Source organism: Nicotiana sylvestris, chromosome 6 (assembly GCF_000393655.2).
Source record: "Nicotiana sylvestris chromosome 6, ASM39365v2, whole genome shotgun sequence".
In the NCBI taxonomy this organism is placed as follows: domain Eukaryota; kingdom Viridiplantae; phylum Streptophyta; class Magnoliopsida; order Solanales; family Solanaceae; genus Nicotiana; species Nicotiana sylvestris.
Genome location: NC_091062.1, coordinates 65,563,594 through 65,578,066, shown reverse-complemented (window position 1 = coordinate 65,578,066; position 14,473 = coordinate 65,563,594). Strand labels below are relative to the sequence as shown.

The 14,473-nt window shown below is 37.1% G+C and overlaps 1 protein-coding gene across 1 annotated transcript; it reads right to left on the bottom strand.

Moving 5' to 3' along the window:
* Positions 1 to 2,193: 2,193 nt before the first annotated feature.
* Positions 2,194 to 12,783, bottom strand: LOC104237284 (uncharacterized). The gene is made up of 2 exons (XM_009791398.1): positions 12,686 to 12,783; positions 2,194 to 3,648 (listed from the first exon to the last, which is right to left on the bottom strand). The coding sequence occupies exon 2, from the start codon at positions 3,628 to 3,630 to the stop codon at positions 2,608 to 2,610; it is 1,023 nt and encodes a 340-aa protein (XP_009789700.1). The 5' UTR covers positions 3,631 to 3,648; positions 12,686 to 12,783; the 3' UTR covers positions 2,194 to 2,607.
* Between the last annotated feature and the right edge of the window lie 1,690 nt (positions 12,784 to 14,473).

The window sequence follows — 14,473 nt, the reverse complement described above, 5'->3', positions numbered from 1 at the left end:
AATAAATCGTGTGTGATATTGGTTAGAGTCCGATTTTACTTGATATTTCTTTTGGTCTGAGACTAAAAAATTACTTGGGGGTTCTTACGTGTTAAATACTTGGCCTGTGATAGTTGGAGACTTTAAATTGATATTATGTTTAAGAATTATAAATTAATGTTTCTTATCTTATTATTATTGTTGTATTTCATGCGTACTTATGATTTCTATATTTTATTTATTGACCCTTAGTAAGTGTCGATGTCGACTCCTCGTCACTACATCTTCGAGGTTAGACTAGATACATACTAGGTACATGTTGTTTATGTACTCATGCTACACTTTTGCACTAATCGTGCAGGATCTGAGGCGGGTGCATCTGCTGGCCAGTCAGGCACGTATCCCCGCTACCTGGAGACTTAGTGATGAGTTGCTCCCTATGCATCGTTCTGCAACACCAAGAGTCTCTTCCTTGTTGTATTTATTTTTCTATCTATCTTACTCCTGACAGTAGTATATAAGATTTTGTATATTCTACTAGTTTGCTCGTGCACTTGTGACATGGGATTTTAAAAACTTCTAGTAGATATTCATGGTTTTTTATTATTAAATTCACTACTTCGCTCTTATATTTATCTTACTCTTTATATTACTACGGTCACCTACTATTTATTTCTTTATTAAATAAAATCAATTACTTTAAAAATATTTAAATAAACAATTAAGTGGATAATTCCCCTTTGGCATGCTAGCGACGATGTTGGGCGACAACACGATTTATGGTGGAAATTGGGTCGTGATATATTATGCCAAAATCTTCTTCGTCGTTTCTTCTAACATTGGAAATATATTGACGTTCTATTTTCCTTCAATCTTCTATTTCAACTTCTAATTTCTATTTATTGGATTGAGTTTTTGTATTAGAAGAAATTTAAAAGTACAACTTTGATTTTTGAGTAGGCACTGTTCTTAAGGGTAGAATTTCTATTTAACAATTTACACCATGTGGAAATTACTATCCTAAGGGCTAAGAAAATTAGCGCACAATCATTTTGCCTTTTTTCTTTATTTATAAAAATCTCTTGCATCATTTCATATATATATTCAATCATTTTGACCTCGACAAATAAGTAAGCTTAGAATAATTCACATTGATCATTTACATAACCTTGTACTTTATTCGTTCAAGTATAATACATGACTTGACATACACGTGCAACACACGTGTCGAGAAATTAGTTTAATAATAATTATATCAAGATCAAGAATATACATATATTTATTGGCTTGAGAATTTATTTTTGTTAAGTCAATATAAAATATAGGGAAATTTGCATATATACTTAGTTTTGGGGTCACTATTTAAGTTATACCCGTATTACACAAAAATCTGTAAATTTATCCTTCTTAGGATTAACTTCAGACGTCTTAAGTTGAAAAAATCACAGTATGAAGTTGCAAGCTTAAGATGCATTTAAGACTGTTTGTCTGAAGTGCGACTAATTTTTGCATGCACTTAAGACTTCATTAGTTTGAAGTGCAAAACTTGCACTTATGTACTTAAGACTTAATTGGTCTAAAGTATAGCTATCTTTTTGCATGCATTTAAGAATTTTTAGTATGAAGTGCAAATTGCCCAGAAAAAATTTATTCTTCGCATTTCAACAATCCAACACACTATTCAAGACCCAAATCTACTCCAAATGAGCTCAAATTTAAACATAATTTTTAAATATCATAAAGAACAAATCTCAATCATTAATTTGTCAAAACAACAACAAATCTAACAAAGAGAATGCAATGCACAATTAACGTTTGATAACAACAATCTCCAAATGATGCATACTTAGTCGCTAGTTGTAGTATTAATCAAGAGTAACGCAAAGGGAAATTAACGTTTGATAACATCAGTTATAACTCTGGAGCAATGCACAATTCCTTTTAATTGCATATAAATGTTATCTATCGCGCAGGAACACCAATTTACCATGTTGGTCAAAAACTGTCATTCATGATCAAAGAGGACTATGATCTTGTATTGCCGTGAAGATCAAATTTCCTTACCTAAATAGAAGATTTATTTACTAACTTGAAAGAATTGAAAGAAACTTTTCTGATGAATGGTTTCTCTACCTGCTCTAATAGCCTTTCTCCAACCGCATCCTTGACAACTTCTTAAACCAAAGTAAACAACAAAAGAATAAACAAAAAGTATGAATTCAAACTGTTAACTTCAGCTTCTCCATTTTGCTTCTTTCAAAGTCGACAGTAAAACCAATAAATGTCAGATGTTCACTGATCGCCACAATCTTCTGCAACTAAACAAATGTAATTTTTTTTTTTTTTGATACCTAAATAAAGCAGTGTCTTGAATCCCCGAAACTTACAATCTCACATCTAGAACTTCTTCTTGTCTACAAGGCAAAACATCCAGCATAGTTTTACAATAACATCTCTATCAGGTAATCAAAATTAAGCAAGCATATCACTGTTTTGCAGTTTCAAAGTTCCACCCATAGGCAACAGAAGGTCACATATTTTAACTACAACTTGATGAATCCACACCTAGTTCCCAAATCTGCTGGTAGGAATATATAGCTGAAGGTCAGAAAAGGTAGTACCTACTATTCAAATCTCACCAAGATAGATCTGTTTATCACTACTGCAAGATCCCACAATTGGTTCATTAGGATGAAAAACACATTCATTAACAGATCCGGTGTGTCCAGGGAGCTTATACAGAATGCGCCTAGATGTCGTATCCCAGATATAAACCATGCGATCAGAACTCCCAGCTGTTACCTTACTTCCATCAGGTGACCAGCTACATTTCAGCAGGTTCTTTTCAAAATTGTGTTGGTGGCCTTCCAAGATCTTAACACAGCGATTTTGGGGGGCATACGGACGCATGTCCCATATGCGAAGTGTGCAGTCCATGGCATTAGTAAGAAGATAAGACCCATCAGGACTCAGCTGCATACCAGTTATAGTATCCTGATGGCCCTGAAGGGTCATAGTTACTTCACACCTTCGCAGATCCCACACTTTCACATCATTGTCAATACCACCCGAGTAGATTTTATCGGAGGCATCAGAGAAACTGACGGCAGTAATTTGAAATTTGTCTGGAAATGTTTGTATGGCTCCTCTTTGGCGCATATCCCAAAGTTTAGCAGTGCCATCATCAGATCCACTGACAATAAGTGGAGGGCCCCTCCGAGCTGGGCAGCATGAATTCACAAATGAGGAATGTTCAGCCATTTTTTTAATCTGTTTGCCTGTTTCTACATCCCACGCCCTAACAGTCTTATCGGGGCTGGCTGATACTATTGTTGATCCATCAGTAGTCCATTGAACATCAAGAACTGCATTTTTGTGCCCTTTCAAGACCATAAAATTCTTGCAATCGCCGTGTACATCCCAAAGAAAGATTTCTTTATCATGTGAACCAGATGCAATGGTTGTTCCTGCTGGATTGAACTTCATGGTATACACAGCACTTTGATGTCCGGCAAGCAACATAATTGGTGACTCCAAGCTTGATGTCCGTGGTTTTCCATTTGGTCCAAGCCCTTGAGGAAAGCTAGGAGGCACAGCAGACAACTCAATCGGCCTTGGTCCAATAACTGACAAAGCACTTTCAGTTTGCATTTTGGCCTTCGCTTGCACCTGATAAGTTTCTAGAAAATTCAGCTAACCAATGCAAGAAACATAATAGAAACATAAGTTACAGATACAGAAGTATAAAGTTATTATCGAGCTCCTTGCCCAGACAATTTGATTATCTGTTTGAGCGTACACACGCGCACACACACAGCCGTGCGAGGGAAACAAACACACACACACACATACATACATATCCCAAACAATACATTGAAGGATGTAGGTTAGCATTGTAGCCACATTTCAATTCTCCAAGATACCCCAGACAATACATGCCAACACATTAAAGATGAGGGAGTTTTTTTCTTTAACCCAAATTCCCCAATTTTACACCTGCATTTTGCTCCCAGCAACATTTATCTCCAACCTCTCTCTACAACACTTCAGGCAAGCAACAGGGAGCAAAATCTCCAATGTCCATCATTTCTCAAATTCTACTAAGTCTTTAGTGCCTCTATTTTATATTCAGATTATGGTGTACATAATACTTTTTGCTTTCTGATTATGATGTCCGACAATTGCTCTGTTTGATTATTTCACATAGATTTCAAACATCTCTTCTTCCCCATTTGCTTAATATTTCTCTTCAAGTATTGAACAAATGCAGTATCAAATAAAATAAATCCAAATCTTTATGGTTCTTTATTTTGTCATTTTTTTTTATTTTTTACCAAACCCAGCAAAACTCACTTTGTCAAGAATAGAAAGAGCAAATGTGAAGGCTGTCCGAGAAGAAATTTGGGACTGGGCTCGCTGGAGTTTAATCAGAATGGGAGAGAAACACAACGGAACTACGGAAGGAGAGGAAATTTAGGGATTTGGATGAAAGACAAAGAATGCCCTAAACTTTAATGTGCTGACATGAATTGTTGGGGGTATTTGGAGAATTAAAATCTGAGTACAATACTGTTCACTTTTTGATTCATTAAAATACCCTCTGTCACTTATTTAATCCGTAAATAAATCTTGGAGTTTTTTGTCTTTTAATACTAATCAGAAAAATGCAGTTCATCATCTCCCTCACATTTGTTCTCTTTTGCCTGTATAATTGCAGCCCTTTTTCCCCTTGCACAGCTTGAAAGCAACTAAACGCCCCAAGATATTCTTCAAGAATGAGATTTAAATCAAACCCAAGCTGAATAGAATTTATGAATAATCTGTGTTTGGGTATTTTTTGTTCTTCGCAGGAAAAGAGCATAAGAGAAAGGCAACTCGGAATAGTGAGACCTCAAATTCAGCCCTCACTACTTCAAAACACTCTTGTACTCTCAAATGAATTAAACCCAAAAAGCAGAATTAAAATTGTGACAAGCGGTAGTGTGTTCGATAGTCGTCAAATTTGTCCTTGCTACCCCATCAATACGTACTGAGCTAATGAATACAGGAAGCCAACAAGCGGGGATTGTTGAAGTTTGCCGAAGGTGGAGGATGACGAGAAGATTGAGGCGGACTGAAGGGTTGGGTTTGCTGTGCAGTTAATCTGGGAATAAAATGCAGATGGAGCAGGAAAAAAATCGGGGATATAGGTAAAAGACAAAAAATCCCCTAAATGCTCCTACTTTAGTGAATCGAAAATGTGGTTACAATGCTAACTTACTACAGCCACGCAGTAATAAAATGAGTACAATGATAACCTACTACTTTCATGCTACTACATGAAGGTAGTAGGTTAGCATTGCACCCATTTTTTGTCTCTCTTAAATACCCTTTTACAATACATTGCCAACACATTAGTAAAATGGGTATTTTTGTCTTCCCATCTTAAGAACTAAACCTAACTTTTCTTCTTTCTCCATCAATTTGCTTTCCATCCATCCCCGTCTCCCCTCCTTTCTTTCAGACCCATATTGAAATTCAATCACAACCGTTGAAAATTTGACCCAAAAACAAAACAACACAACGAATGATTCAAGGCCTGATGAATGATCATGATTATGGAAAAAAGACTAAAACCCATTTGGCCATACACTAATGTGGTCTTTGGGGAAGTGAAAATGTTGGTTTATGTTTAGTTAACAATGGCATGCTGAAAATGTTGGTTTATGTTTAGTCAACAATGGCATGCCAATTGGAAGAGTTGGTGGGAAGAGTTGGTGTGGATGCTAGGAGGAAGCTTCGTCCTTTGATGTCACCCATGACATCAAGAGGAGGTAGTTTGATGTCACCAATGACATCAAGAGGAGGTTTTTACCTCTATAAATAGATGCACTCCTTCACTTGTAGAAATCATCCCAAAATAATACAATACATTGTAGTGAGTAGAGAGTTAAGAGAGAAATTCTCTTAAGTGTAATTGGGAAATCTCCCCTTCCTTTGTTAATATTAAAAGGGCAATTGTTCTCTGGTGGACGTAGGATTATTTTGATCCGAACCACGTTAAATCTTGTGTTCTTTCTTTTACGTTTCCGCTAACAATTGGTATCAGAGCGACAGGATTCTTTAACGATCCAAGGAGAAAGAACAAGCAAATATGAGTTCCATGAAGTTTGAAATTGATAGATGGAGCTTCCGGTGGAGCTTGCCAAGGAAAAGGATCAAGAGACTCAGGTTAAAGATGAGTCAGAAGATGTAGGCGTTGAAGAACTTGCTGTCAATGAACCATACACAATTGCGAAGGGGAGGGAGAAGAGGCAGACACGAGAACCGGAACGCCTTATAAATCAAGCAAACTTGATTGCATATGCGTTCGTAGCTGCACAAGAAGAGATTAAAGATCTGGAGCCCTCCTCGTATATTGAAGCAACTTCTTGCAAGGATGCCGCACAATGGCGGTTAGCCATGACTGAAGAGATGGAGTCTCTTCACAAGAATCAGACATGGGTCTTAGTGAAAAGACAAAAGGGGAAGAGGACAGTTGGATGCAAGTGGGTCTACCGAAAGAAAGAGGGAATTCCTGAAGTGGAAGATGCTAGGTTCAAGGCGAGATTGGTTGCAAAAGGTTTCAGCCAAAAGGAGGGAATTGACTACAATGAGATTTTCTCTCCGGTCGTGAAGCATAGCTCAATTCGCGTGCTACTAGCATTGGTTGCACAATTTGACTTGGAGCTTCAACAGCTTGATGTCAAAACTGCTTTCTTACACGGTGATCTAGAAGAGACAATCTATATGGATCAACCTGAAGGTTTCCTAGCTGAGGGAAAAGAAGATCACGTATGCCAACTAAAGAAGTCTTTGTATGGTTTGAAGCAATCCCCTAGACAGTGGTACAAGAGGTTTGATGCATTCATGACTACACATGAATTCTCAAGGAGTGCATTTGATAGTTGTGTGTATCACAAGAAGATGTCTGGTAACTCAATGATTTATTTACTGTTGTATGTTGATGATATGCTTATTGCTGCTAACAACATTACAGAGATAAATGCTTTGAAGAAACTATTGAGTAAGGAATTTGACATGAAGGATTTAGGAGCTGCAAAGAAAATCCTTGGTATGGAGATTTCAAGAGAAGACGATGTTGTACATCTTTCTCAGAAGAGGTATATTGAAAGGGTTCTCGAGAGATTCAATATGCAAACGTGCAAGCCTGTAAGTACACCATTAGCTCCTCATTTTAAACTTTCAGAGTCACAAATGCCTCAGTCCGAGGATGAGGTGGAGCATATGTCAAAGATTCCTTATGCCAGTGCAGTTGGTAGTATTATGTATGCTATGGTATGCACACGTCCAGATATTGCTCAATCTGTAAGTGTGGTAAGTAGATACATGTCCAACCCAGGAAAGAGGCATTGGGAAGCTGTCAAGTGGATATTGAGATATCTCAAAGGAGCTTCTGGTGTTGGTCTTACCTTTCGAAAAAGTGGTACAGGTATTTCAATTCTCGGTTATGTGGATTCTGACTATGCAGGAGATCTTGACAGAAGAAGGTCCACAACTGGATACATCTTTACCCTCGTTGGCAGTGCCGTCAGTTGGAAGTCGACTTTGCAGTCGATTGTCGCTTTGTCTACGACAGAAGCAGAATACATGGCAGCAGCGGAGGCGGTAAAGGAAGCTATCTGGTTGAAAAGTTTAGTAGCGGAATTGAGTTTGGTTCAGCTGGAATCAACTCTTAGATGTGATAGTCAGAGTGCTATTCATCTAATGAAAAATCAGAGATTTCATGAGCGCACTAAACACATTGATGTCAGATTTCATTTTATTCGAGATGTTATTGATGAGGGAACTATCAAGGTCGTGAAGGTTATCACAGACGATAATGCTGCAGACATGTTGACCAAGATAGTCCCGCTCGCTAAGTTTGCACACTGCAAGGACTTGGCGGGGGTGTGCATCAACTGATGCAACTCCGAAGAGAACAGTTGCTAGGTGGAGGTGGTATGTTCAACAATGGTTTGATTCTTCTTGTTTCTTACAACGGGGTTGCCCAGTAAGCTTAGAAGTTTTGGCCAGAGTTGTTCACACGCTCGAAACGCAAACCAAGGTGGAGATTGAAAATGTTGGTTTATGTTTAGTTAACAATGGCATGCTGAAAATGTTGGTTTATGTTTAGTCAACAATGGCATGCCAATTGGAAGAGTTGGTGGAAAGAGTTGGTGTGGATGCTAGGAGGAAGCTTCCTCCTTTGATGTCACCCATGACATCAAGAGGAGGTAGTTTGATGTCACCAATGACATCAAGAGGAGGTCTTTACCTCTATAAATAGATGCACTCCTTCACTTGTAGAAATCATCCCAAAATAATACAATACATTGTAGTGAGTAGAGAGTTAAAGAGAGAAATTCTCTTAAGTGTAATTGGAAAACCTCCCCTTCCTTTGTTAATATTAAAAGGGCAATTGTTCTCTGGTGGACGTAGGATTATTTTGATCCGAACCACGTTAAATCTTGTGTTCTTTCTTTTACGTTTCCGCTAACAGGAAGTAATCGAAGAATTTGAGAAATTGGGAAAAAGTTTTAGGACGAATTGATTTGCTTCAACTAAAAAAGAGCCAGTTGGAGTACTTGAAAATGAAGCGAAGACCGAGCATGTTGGCAGACAATGCTTAATTTGTCCAGACCCGAGATGAAGAAATGCACAGCTTCTAAATTTCAAAGCAGTAATTTTTACTCTCACTTTGTCTTTATCAATAATGAACAGAAAGAAAAATTATCCAATTACATATTATCACAAGGTTTAATTAAGATCAATCTGATTTTAATCTCTAACCCTGATTTACTATAATACTGGAAAATGAAATATGTGAGTTAGCAAATGATGATCGATTCCTTGATTCTCAAATGTGATCTTCCATTTTCAAGAAGTCAAGCCTTCTTCTGTATTAGAATTTGAAGGAGTCTAAGAGCCAAACTGTGGAGATAAAATTCAAGCTGGGAATCACAGACTAAGTTGTTCGGACTCGGGTGCGGGTATCCGATACGGGGACGGTTCCGAGTATCGGATTCGGCAAAATCTAAATTTTAAGATTCGGGAGTGCAAATCTGGATATGGATACGGGTGCGGGGATCCGGCTAAGAAAATTCAAAATAATAAAAAATAAAGCTATAAAAATATTGTAAATATTGAGACTACATGCTAGGTCTACATGAAGTACAAAATCAGAACATGACACTTTGAATTTTTGGTTTCTCCGACACACAAAGCATCAAATATGAGACAAAAATACTACAACATTGAAGGTATGCCATTTTCTATAACTGAAATCTGTTTAATTTTTTATTTTGAGAAATCAAAATCTCAATTTTTCTCCCAAATTTGTCGATGGACTCCGGTCAAAGTGTCCGAAGTCGGTTGACCGTATCCGGGACGTTTCCCGCTCCAGCACCCGTCCAAGTCTCGTATCGGGACGGGGACGGCACCAAAATTGAAGAGTCTGTGCAACTTAGATCATAGAGAAGGAATTGGAGAAATTTGAAAAGACCAAAAAACCCCTAAAAATTTGATATTTAATGTGCTGGCAGAGGTAGTACAGAAAAACCAAAAGTGAGTACAATGCTAGCCTACTACCTTCATGTAATTTGGAGAAACCAAAATATCTTCCAATATTATTTAGAAACAAAATCAGAGGCTTTAATGTGAGAGATATTCCCATAATGCATTCGAGACTAACGGGAACAAAAAGATAAATCAATGTTTTGCAATCCATGTTGGACAAAGACCACAGGCCTACACGTTTTTCCCTTTGATCAAATACGCTAGGACAAAAGAAAAGATTCAATAATCATATTTTTTTATAACCTTGGTGTCCGGGCCAGCTAGCGTGCATCTCGACTAATTCCACACCAGCACAAGTAGTAGGTAATTCTACTCACCAAGGTTTGGACAGATAGGAAGAAATCACCTGGTGTGTTTATCTCCACTGGGATTTGAACATGAAACATCATGGTTCTCCACCCACTTCATTGACCACTAGGCCACACCCTTGGGTGCAAGCTCCAACAATCAATTATATGTTTCCCTTAGGTTAAGGGGCACAAAAAGATAAAACCAAACACTTCAAAGTCGATGGTGGACAAAGACCATAGGCTTATTTCCTTTTCATCAAATAGGACGAGACCAAAGAAAGAGCCCAACAATGGATTGCATGATTCTGTTGATTGTTTTCCTCACAAATTGACTAGTGTCAATGACATTCCACAAGCATGTTAACTAAACTTTAAGAAAAGAAACATCTTATAAGGAGAACCAGAGGCTTCAATGTGAGAGATATTCCGATAATACACTTGAATTAAGGGGAACAAAAGATAAATCAATGTTTTGTAATCCATGTTGGACAAAGATCACAGAACTACACATTTTGATTAAATAGGATAGAACACAAGAAAAGGTCCAATAACCAATTACATGTTGAAATCAACAACAATCAATCACATATTTCTCGTTGGTCAATTAGAGATTCAGGGGCACAAAAAGATAAAATCAAACATTTCACAAAGACCATTGGCCTTTGCATTTCCTTTTCGTCAAATAGGACAGGACTAAAGAAATAGCCCAACAGTAGATTACATGATTCTATTGATAGTTTATGAATAAATTGACTAGTCACTAGTGTCAACAATGCTCAAAGACATTCCAAAAGCATGTGAACTAAACTTGATTAAGAAAAGAAGCATCTTATAAGGATATATGATTTGGATAAGCTACTAAACTAAATTAGTTTTCACATACTCCATCAGTAAAGAAATAAGGAATCATCAATCTAATGACTATTTTAGACAAATATTGGGTAAATTTAAAATGATTTTCATAACCTAAAAATATTATGTTATCATACCCTAGGATAATTATGTCATCATACCCTAAGATAACTATGTTATCATACCCTAGGTCCCTGGTGCTCTAGGTGTAACCTCTATGTCAGAAGTAGAATGGCCATTATATATGTACTTATGCAACACAAGTAGTTACAGCTAACTCAGTTTCTCTTATTTATTTTCTGTTTTCCTCTTTTCCCACATCTATGGAACCATTTACAGTGGGAAATCGAGGAACCAAAATGCTAGTAGACACATACTAGCAAGCAAATACCTAGATATTTCCAGATGGCAACATTGCTAAATAGATGAACAAAAGTTCTAGGTGTTCTATTAACAATGCATCACGCATCATTATCACTACTTATATCAAGCTCATTTGGAAACAGTGTGATTGTTTCCAACAGTTTATCACCCATTTAAGCATTTTTTTCACTTCAATATATTTTGCATGCTGAAGAGGAAAGATGCATAAATGGGTGAAAAACTTCAATTTTTTTCCACTTCAATATATCGGATGGAATCGTATGATTTGATGGGATTTGATGGGATTTGAACCATGCCACTCTGTTTATTTCTAAAAGTCTAAATCTTACTGGCTGTCTATTAAAATGTTTATTTTCACTAGCAACCGACCCATGATAAGGAGTGAATTCATTTGGGTATGATAATGAAAATTATGTATCAATGGAGTAAAAGGTGCCTAGAGGGGAGTAACAGCACAAACACAATGAAAAAATTGACAAAGCTACTTATTGCAATGTCTGTAAAATTAACTTATCGAGAAATTCTTTCGTAATAATAGCGCATTGACCGACACAAATCGACAAAGTAGTCTTTTTGGAGGCCAACAAACACTTTGAAGGGGCCACAACCTTTAAGTACACCAAAAATCTACTCAAGGTGCGACCAATCAATATTTGGATCAGAAGAACATACATTTTTTCCTCTTGATGAGAGACAAATGAACATACATAGTTTACCCATTATCATTAAATATCGTAATTGCAAAATCTCATCCATATAAATCCTACTGATTTTGCGCCCAAAAGATAAAAGAAGAAAGAAAAGAAGAAACATAGATTAACAAATTCTTCAGTGCCGAAGCTTCTTTTTCCCCAGATTTAAGTCCATGGGATACACTTTTACCAACTTTAGTTTCTGTAATTTCCTCATCAGTCATCACATGCTACTACCCTTTTTCTTTTAGTCTCTTAAGAGAAAGTAACTCAGCATTAAGCAAACTATCTATAAAAGATTTAGATTAAACAAAGAGCTCTAGCAAATTTAATATTTTAAAATAAAGAAATGATAATCCACCACTTCCAACACTAACACTTGGTGGACAATAGGCCCATCATCTACCTTCTCCACTTGCATACCAGCTAGCTCTAGGGTTTCAAACTTTTCATGTACACCTACCACACATCACGCACTGCACTACCTTTTTCGTTTACCAAAGCCCTGGGGCTCTAACAAAGTTAAAACATTCTAAATAACATTTGTAAAACTACCCCTCCCCTTAACAGCTTCACTAAGCTTATCATTCTCCCTTACCACTTGACTCTTAATGAATTTTTCACATTTCACTTCTTTAAAAGTATTCTTTTCTTATGTTGTAATCTTATACAGTAGCATTTTTCTTATAAATGGAGTAATATTTATATCAATAAGCAAAAGGCAAAATGGACTAGGGCAAACGAAGTAACTAGTTAGTAGACGAGAAAGTTAGTGGTTACGGGAGATATTTTAGTACCACTAACACTAGACAAAAGGAATTAGGGTTTAAGGATTTTAGGATTTTTGGCACATGAGAAAAGAGATGAGGAAATCTAGAAAAGGGAACTTACAATGAAATCTCCGATGAGTTCGCCTGAACAAAGAGAGCCAAAGTCTGCAGCCTCCAGTATTCAGGAATGTATTCGAGGAAAAATGATCTTGGGCTTTGTCAGCCGGAAATTATTTGGGCCAAATTCTTCAATACAGACAGGTCCAAGCCAATTCATTTATCACGTGCCTCTCACATGACTGATGTGTTCACCTTTTTTTTGATGATATGAACAAATTGGTCGGGTCATTTGCATATATACCCATTTTTAGAGCCACCATTGAATTTATATCCGCATTGTGCAAAATTTTACGAAGTGTACCCACTTGGATTTGAAGTAGTTCAATTTTTTCAATGCAACTTCAGAAATTCAAATCTTAAATAGTTCAAGCTCTTCAAAGCAACTTCATATTTCGAATATGAACTTCTTTTATATTTTAATCGCAACTTCAGAAATTCAAACCTTAAGTTGTTTAATTTTTCAATACAACTTCATATTTAAAATCTGTTTCAAGCGTGTACACTTTGTAGTACAAATTGTATCACAATTTTATTCCAAAAATTTTATAAATGTAGATGGGCAGAACTCATCTTGTCAAGTCCTAACAGATCGTCATAACTTAATTATTGTAACGACTCGACCGATCGTTATGAGCACTTGCACTTAGCTCGGTAGTTTGAGGGCATGAGTAGCTCTGTATAAAGTATTATGACTTGTGTACATCTGTCGCTTTTGATTTTCGGGTGATTCGAAATTAGTTTGGAAGAATGAATTTCATGTTTGAAGCTTTAAGTTGGAAGAGTTGACCAAGTTTGACTTAAGTTGGAATGGGTTGTCGAATTTTGTGAGTTTTGTCGGATTTTGTGGTGTTGGCCCGGGTTTGACTTTTTGGTTGACTTTGGGCTTTTGATTAAAGATTTGACCTTTATCAATTAGGTTTGTTTCCTTTGGCATTATTTGATGTTTTGAATTGTTTTTGGCTAGTTTCGAACCATTCAGAAGTCGGTACGTGCGAGATGGTATTTCTAGAGTATTGTGTGGCTTGCTCGGTATTGGTTTGGCTTGTTCGAGGTAAATAATACTTCTAAACTTGGTACTGGGGGTATGAACTCCTGAATATACGTGATATGTGTTTGGTATTGAGGTGACGCATATGCTAGGTGACGGGCATGTGGGCGTGCACCATGTGAATTGTGACTCGGTTATTTTTGTGGTACTGTGTAGTTACCTAATCTTATTTGTATCAATGAAATCTCTACGTGCTAGAATAATTAAGTTGTGATCCTTGTTTAGAAACCATGTCTAGGTTATATGATTATCATGTTGGGACCCACTGAGGTTATTTCTGCTGTTGAGTTATTTGTTTACATTGCAATTACATACTTAGTCATACCCATTCATTTACATATCGTATCTCAGCCTCTGTTACCATTTATTGATACATCATATCATCATTGTTTGGGCTAATTTTTATGACATTTTGAGCCCGAGAGACTGGAGAGATTGATGGCTGAGTGAGGCCAAGGGCCTGTTTGTTAGGATGTTTATGGGATCGGGTTGCATGAGCACAGCAGGCATTAGTGATTCATGATGGGATCGGGCTGCATGCCGCAATAGGTATTATTAGTTCATGATGGGATCGGGATGCACGCCGCAACAAGTATATTGATTCATGATGGAATCGGGCTACACGCCGCAGCAGGTACTATTGATTCATGCCATGATTGGCTTACTATAGCGCTTGAGCTGGATCTTCCCTGTATAGTACTGAGTGGTTGAGTGTGAGGATCTATTTATGTTTGGACTGGT

Bases quoted from the DNA above. Each gene is read 5' to 3' on its own strand.
- LOC104237284 (XM_009791398.1), bottom strand. From the start codon at position 3,630: ATGCAAACTGAAAGTGCTTTGTCAGTTATTGGACCAAGGCCGATTGAG.